The sequence below is a fragment of the Rhincodon typus genome, chromosome 3 (genome assembly GCF_021869965.1).
Source record: "Rhincodon typus isolate 14 chromosome 3, sRhiTyp1.1, whole genome shotgun sequence".
NCBI classification, from domain to species: domain Eukaryota; kingdom Metazoa; phylum Chordata; class Chondrichthyes; order Orectolobiformes; family Rhincodontidae; genus Rhincodon; species Rhincodon typus.
In genome coordinates, this window is record NC_063334.1 from 8,506,699 (window position 1) to 8,514,655 (window position 7,957).

Here is a 7,957-nt window from a genome sequence, read left to right on the forward strand (position 1 = left end):
TGTTAAGTGACTGACCTCCGTGGTAATGAAAAAAGAAAAATAAAGCACGTGGTCTATCAAACCAGATCTCACTATGATGCTGCTTGGCCTGCTGTGTTCATCCAGCCCTGCACCTTGTTGTCTCACTGGGATATCTGCCTTGTCCAATATTACCGTCAGCTGGGGTCTTAACAGTATACTGCAGTGAGGATTTGATTTGGCTGTTCATAATCGCATGATAAGCAGTGCTGTAAAATCTTAAGAATTGGCTTTAGTCACCTGCTTATGCAACAGTCAGTTATAGTGACTATTTAAGAATCCTATAGAAGAAACCCGCATGACAATTGTCAACAAAGAAGAGTACTCCAATGAATGCTAAAAATGTTCAGACCTGGGAAGATATGCACTGTGACAGGAAAGTTAGCAACTTGCTGGATAAAGAGAATTATGTTCTCCAAAGCAGATGTGGGCTGTATCGCGAGGTCATGGTCTTGGGAGAAGTCCTGAGTCAGAGTCAGCAGTAAGTGAACAAATATTGGAGGCTCCATAAGTAAAGCTTCCCTGGTCAGCCAGGGGAACCTTTAAAACAGTGCAGTAATCCAGGCTGGAAAAAAAAAAGTTAACTAACTTTTAGCTTGGATCAACTGTTACTGCTGCAGCAAGCAGGTACCACATGGAACAGCTGCTGAAATTGAAGTACAGGACCATGAAATAAATATCAATCCAAGGTTGTAGACCCCCAAGGCATCATGAAACCAGTAATTAAAGAGAGAATATCAGGCAGATTAAAAGCCTAAAGACAGAACGTGCTTTGTAAAAGCTGTGATAAAGGCGGGAATCAATGCTTTAAACTGAGAAGTAGGAATCATTCAGCAAAACTGTAATTAAAGTGGTTATTATTGATTAAGGCCATGAACAGCAGGATTTGTATAATGTAGAATCCTCAGTAATTGTGAACAGCTAAACACAATCCTAAAATAGCAGAACTGAGAAGGTATCCAGAGATAAGTGTGGAGTTGGAGGAACACAGGCCGGGCAGCATCAGAGGAGCAGGAAAGTTGACATTTCGGGTCAGGACTCACCCGAAATGTCAACTTTCCTGCTCTCCTGATGCTGCCTGGCCTGATGTTTTCCTCCAGCTCCACAGTGTTATCTCTGACTCCAGCATCAGCAGTTCTTACTATCTCTGAGTGAGAAGGTATCCACATTGGTTTAATCAATAATGCAATTGCGGAGGGTGAAGAAGATGGTGAAACCAATCAACATGACGTACAACGTAAATCTTTTATGTCCACACGAATCTACAGGCGGATTGAGAATAAAAGAATTCTGACAGATTGAGGACATGGTGAATTTAACTTCATAGCATCCGCCACCTGAGGAGGGATCATCAATGTCCCAATAATCTAGGATACTGCAAAGAAGCACCTGTCTGTTTGGATGAAAAAAGGTTCTTCAAAGAAATCCAAGAGATTACAGGTTCTCCAGTTTAAAGGAATTTGCAAACCTTTCACTGTTCGGAAGGTAATCATTTGGTCTTCCATCTAGCTAACTTATCAGTCATTTGAGTTGGGAGATAAGTTGGAAGCTGGAGTAGTGAAACCTCCAGATCACTGGAATTTATAAGGCCAGAGGCTTGGTGGAGGGATCGGGGGATGAGAGGGATGGGATAGTGGTCGTTGGAGCATACCCCTCCCGACCGGGGACAAAAATTCAGGAGACAGGCAGGATTCGGGCACATGGGAGATGTTTATCCAAGTAGAAACTGATGCAGGGACAGGGCCAAAAGATCTTCCTCAAATCAGAAGGGAGATCAATGATGCACTCTGATTTTTACAGTAAAAATGCAGCATTTTATACACTTTGTACTTGATCATTGTAACATAGTCACTGTCCTTCCCTCTTAAACCATATATCCAATCCCATGGCTCACCTCATCAATGATGGGCACTCCTACGGACAGCCCCAGGATCCCATGGTCTTATGGCGTTTGTAATCTCTCAGCCTTGGGATCTTTCTATGCATCCTAATCTTTCACATTCCAAAAGTTTACTGGCTACACTCCTTCAGATCTGTCTCAAGCTGCTTATCTCGAAGGACAGTGTGAATTCTACTATTCATTGTATTTATATGTGCTTTATTTTATCAAATTCAGCCATTCCTCTAATAGTTTCCATTGTCCCGATTAAATAATATTAAAATAATAAGTCAATTAGTTTAATTAATTGCTATAAGATTAATTTCTGTTATAAAGTTAATTATAAAGTGTTATGTAATATAACTGCTACTGTTAGCATTTTGTATTGTATGGGTTGTGAGCAATTTTTCCTCTTCAGGGCAAACGAGAAGGCATCTCCTAAGGCTAGTTAACCTTCACATCTAGGCGAAAATGTTTTTTTTTTAATGCTTGTATTATATTCCGGTTATGTATTGAAACCAACTTCTATGATTAAAGCATTTTAAATTAAAAAATATTTAATATTGCAGGTAGCTTCAAAGAAGCTACGATTTACTACGAAATAACCTTAGCTGTCATCCTTGCAGCTGCTTAGGGACTTAATCTAGCATCTGATGTTATTCATTGTCCCAGTAAATCATCCTTTCATTAATAAGGCCAGAATTGGTCATTTATCTGTCCTAAGGCATCCTTTTATCAGACTGTCTCCGATGGGAACATGCAGTGTTCTTTTACTGTCCTTCTAGCAGTTCTATAGAAAGGTACCATTGTATTTCACTGTGTGAGCAGGTTGCTTAGTTTTGCTTAGCTTCTGTCTGCCTCCTTGTAAGCAGGCTTGGGCTGCTTAATGTGGTCAGGTACAGATCACCCCTACAGTGGTAAATGTAGTTATATACAAGTATAATATTTAGTATGTATAATATTGAGTCTTGTAGGGATGTTGTAGTATTTGAGTATGGAAGGGTTATTATTGAAGAGTGCCATAAGGACCACCTGCTATGATATCTTGTGGACAAGTGGGCAGAGTACTTTGGATTCCAGAGGAGAGTGAGATCAAATGTCTGGTTGTCCTCAACATCTCTGATATATTCTTTTTACAATGTAATTTGCAATTGATTGCTAAAGTGCAATAAACTATATCATGTTAACTACAAGAAACTCTTCTAATTAGGCCAGGAAATGGGTTTCTTCTACTATTCTAGACTAACAAGTTGTTTTCTACATTTGGTGAGAACCGTGGCACCAGCCTCCTTCATGGGCATCAGTTCCTACAGCCTAGTGAGCTGGTGTGCTGATTCAACAGATACCTCACTCTTTTTGTTGTTCAGCTATTTTTTAGTTGGTTTGTAACTTTACACTTGTAAATCTGAGAAGCGAATTTATTGTAAACTAAGTTTTTGAAAAAAAAACACTTGGTATATTCAAAAGCAAGTTTGTAGGCAAATACTGAGGAGGATGTTGGCAATGCATTAAAGTCACTGTGGTGAGCAGCGATTGCAAGCCCAGAATTATCAGGTTCTGAATCTTGCAATTAACAGAAGTTATTTTAATCCTTAAGGTTTTGTAGTAGATTTGTAGCTCGGGTTGTCGGTGTTGAGGATGGTTGGCTCACCGAGCTGGTTTGTTGTTCCGCAGACATTTCATTACCATGCTGGGTAACATCATCAGTGCAGCCTCCGATGAAGCGTTGGTGTGTTTTCCCACCTGGTTTTTAAACTCTGGAGTCCGTTGAGCTGGATTACCTCACTTCCGGTTTTCCTTCACAGTGGAGTGTATATGGGGTCGAGTTCTATGTGTTTATTAATGGCTTTCTTCGTGGAGTGCCAGGCTTCTAGGAATTCCTGTGCCTGTCTCTGCTTAGCTTGTCCCAGGATTTTGGGGTTGTCCCAGTCGAATTGGTGGTTCTCCTTATCCATGTGGATTGAGATTATTTTAATCCTTATTCCAGTTATGAACTGTTATGATGTTTCTTCTGAACAGTGAGCTCATGAATCCTACTGAACAGTTTTTAACTTGTTAAATTTCCCATATTATGCATGACTATTAAAAGAAAATTCTGTAAATGAAGAAGTTAGGACTAATTGTTCTTGTTAGATCAACAGCCTATTAAATCTAACTGTTCCAGCCATACTGAGGCCATAATTAAAGGAAAGATCAAGTATGACAAGTTCCCATACTTTCATTTAGATATATCGTTAATCCAACATTTGCAGGTAGTTATATAATTACAATATGGATTAAAGCTATTTGACCCATTTGGCATCTTTCAATACTTCTTCAGCTGGAACAAACTACTGTAATGTCTTTTGTTCCTTACATCCATTTTTATTGCTCCTTTGTGGAAAAATATGAGGAACTAGTCCCAATATGTACCAGTCGCGTTACCGCAGAGGAACTTCAGCTGGTTTGATATCTCTTTAAATGCAGCAGGAGTCCACTTCAAAAGGCTTGATTGAAAATTTCTGAAAGAAGTGTAATTGGCTAACAGTAGTTCTCAAACCCTCATCAGACATATTGCTAAATTTGCCCAAGTTACTTCAGAGGCGATGGCCTAGTGATATCATCGTTGGACTGTTAATCCAGAGACCCAGATAATGTTCTGGGGACCTGGCTTCAAATCGTTTCGAGGCAGATGGTGGAATTTGAATTCAATAAAAATGTCTGGAATTAAGAATGTAATGATGACCATGAATCAATTGTCGATTGTTGGAAAAACCCATCTGGTTCACTAATGTCCTTTAGGGAAGGAAACTGCCATCCTTACCTGGTCTGGCCTACATGTCACTCCAGACCCACACAATGTGGTAGATTCTGAACTGTTCTCTGGGCAATTAGGGATGGGCAATAATGCTGGCCTAGCCAGCGATGCCCACATCCTTTTGAATTAATTTTTTTATAAAGCCCTTGTACTGTAATGTCAATACAGATAGTTCTCCTATAATGTGATAGTTGCGTTCTTGTGTGACCTCGCAGTATAGAAAATCACATTATAGGTAAATTACTATACGGTGCAGCAGAAAGTTTGTGTTATCGAAACAGCGTCCACTATTCATCAATCGCATTACAGCCAATTTGCGTTAATGAAACGTGCGTTGTAGCAGAACTACCTGTACACAATATTCTGACACCAGTTTCTTCTTTTCGCGGTCTGTTGGGCTGTCGTGAAGTAGCAGAATTTAATCTAGAACTTTTGGCAGTCCATTCCAAAGTAAATTTTTAAAATTAGGGAACACTGTCTTTCGTTTGCTTTGTCCTGTCCTCAGTAATCCTTCTCAGTTAAACCTCATGAAAAGCTACTTCATTAGCCAATGTAACTGGTAATTACCTGTTTCCTTGTATTTTAGTTTGTGTTACGTTTTAAAAAGAATACTGATCTACTGGATTGTGCCGACGTGAAAGGGACGAGGAAAGGCCGTTTGAACAAAGTGGCGTTTTGTAATTCCAAAATGTTTAAATACTGTCCTATTGTCTATCCTTTTAATTTAATTTGAAAACTGAATTTAAAAGAAAATTACTGAGCACATTAGTAACTTTACAGGAATTACATAATCTCATTTTCTACTTTGCTTTCATTATCAGGTTATGCCAGTTTGTCTAAGCATGTGGATCCACTATCCATGCCGTTGACTGAGAATGTAGCTGGTGATCAAGAATGTGGCAGGTTAGCTGGATTGGAAACAAACAAACCAAACATCAGCCTGTTCAAAGGGAAGAACAAGGGAAAAACCACTATGAATGCATTTCAAACTCTTTCAATACTTCCACAAAGAATTATTTCAAGAGGGTATGAAATTTAGAAAGACGGTATAAGTAAAATCAATATAAACATTACTGTTTGACTTCTTTAAGTTTCCTCTCTGAGATAGCTGAGTCCTGCTGACAACTTGTTAACACATGCTTGTAACCATCTGCTCTTTCACACATGTGGCTTTTCTCAATGTGTGAAATCACTGCCTGAGCTTTTTTGTGCATTGCCTGCACGTGCAGAGCAATTTCGGCAAGTAAAACTCTGGCAAGTTGATTTCACCTAAATTTTACAACCCCTCGTATCTTTTCTTTGGTGGGTATTGACTATTTAATGAAGACATTGTTTTGAAAACAGAACTTATATATGTGTTGCAAATGCTGGAAATGCTCAGCAATTTGTGTAGCCATCTGTGCAAAGAAACGGTTATCAACCTGAAACATTAACTATCAGAATAGAGGACGTATATAAACATAACAGGCTTTGAGCAACTTAAAATGGGCTGAGGATGAGGTGTAAGAAATAACAAAAGAGCAGATATGATGGACGGCAAGTGACATTAAATGATAAAAGGTTTCATGATAAAAATGCCAGAGGGAGTGACACTGAATATACCCAAACTAGTGCAAACATCATTTTGAAAGTATGTTGATGGATTGGATTGGATTGAACAGACTCAAGGAGTTACTAACATTGTCCTGTTCAGAGATGTGAGGATAGACTTGACAGCAAGAGCAGGAACTGTTCAACCTTTTCTCTTGTCTGCACTATGCTGTTTAGGCCTTACTACTGTATCAGAGTGCACTGAGGACATAGACTTGGTTGACTTGCAATTTCTCTGTCAGGGTGCTGTTGTTCTACACATTCTCTCATGTGGTTTGAACATTACAGCTGTAGCTTTTACAATGCATGTGTTGATTTCAGTATCACGTAGCAGATTGGTGAAGTCTAGATTTGTGAAACGATGGATTCCTTCAGTATCACATTATCGGTGCTGATTAGTGGTATTGAAGCATCCTTAGTGGAGACATTCTACCTCCTGATGTTGATGACAACCTGTTTTTTGCTGATACTAGAGATGAAAAGACAGACTTCTAAAGAATTTTCCCACAACATCAGGGAGATACCTTCATAGTTGTTGCAGTCACAGCGGTCATCTTGGTTTTTGCCCATTTCCCGTACTTGAGTTGAGGTAGTATAGCTTCGTCACCAGGAGATTTGCCAATGGCAAGTGAGTCTGTGGCATTGCTAAGCTGCTTCACTACGATTGTTCTCAGTACATTGGAAGTAACAAAATGCAACAGCAGTATTTAAGGAAGAGCAAAACAGGAACTATAGGCCTGTTAGCCTGACTGCAGTCCATAGAAAATGCTGGAATCTATTATTAAGGAAATGTTGACAATGCACTGAGAAACTCATAGTATAATTAGACAAAGTCAAATAATTTTTCAGAAGTGAAATTGCGTTTGACAATTTTTAAAGTTATTTTACTCATTGGGCAGATAAAGAGGAATTAATTAATGTAGAATACTTGGATTTACAAAAGGCATCTAATAAATAAGATGCTGCAGAAAATGTTAAGATAAAAAGGCCCACGGAGTTTTGGGTGTTATGTCAGTGTGGATGTACAAGAAGCAAAGGGCAGTTTCAGGTTAGTCAGCTGTATCAGATCTGCAGTCTCAGTATTTAAAACTGTCATTAATAACTAACTGAGACAAATATCAAGAGGAATGTATTTAAATTTGCTGACAATATAATATTAGATGGAATGCAAGGTGTGAAGTAGACACGGATACTGCAAAGGATTAGTTAAGATTTAAGAGGAACCTGAGGGGCAACTTTTCATGGAGAGAGTGCTGCGTGTATGGAATGAGCTGCCAGAGGAGGTGGTAGAGATGGGTACAGTTACAACATTTAAAAGATATCTGGGATAGGTACATGAGTGGGAAGAGTTCAGAGGGATATGGGTTAAATGCTGGCAAATGGGACTAGGTCAGTTTAGGAACCCGGTCGGCATGGACAAATTGGATCGTGCTATAAAACTCTATGACTCTAAGTGAGTAGTTTGTTACATGGGGTCAGACCAAATATAACATCAGGACGTATAAGCTTATTGATAACAGTGTGGAGCTGGAGGAACACAGCAGGCCAGGCAGCATCAGAGGAGCAGGAAAGTTGACGTTTCGGGTAGGGCCTCTTCTTCAGAAATGGAGAGGGTGAAGGGAGCTGTGAAATAAATAGAGAGAGGAGGGGTGAGGCTGGGGAAGGTAGGTGGG

General features: G+C 39.4%; 1 protein-coding gene across 2 annotated transcripts in view; it reads left to right on the forward strand.

Annotated features, from left to right (window-relative positions):
* LOC109914311 (centromere protein C) overlaps positions 1–7,957 on the forward strand; it is an 80,040-nt gene that overhangs the window by 27,415 nt on the left and 44,668 nt on the right. Inside the window, exon 7 of one of the 2 annotated variants that reach the window (XM_048592404.1) lies at positions 5,516–5,720. In XM_048592404.1, coding sequence (XP_048448361.1) covers positions 5,516–5,720 — 205 coding nt within the window. The remainder of the gene's footprint in view (positions 1–5,515; positions 5,721–7,957) is intronic. The other variant, XM_048592410.1, reaches the window with a different exon arrangement.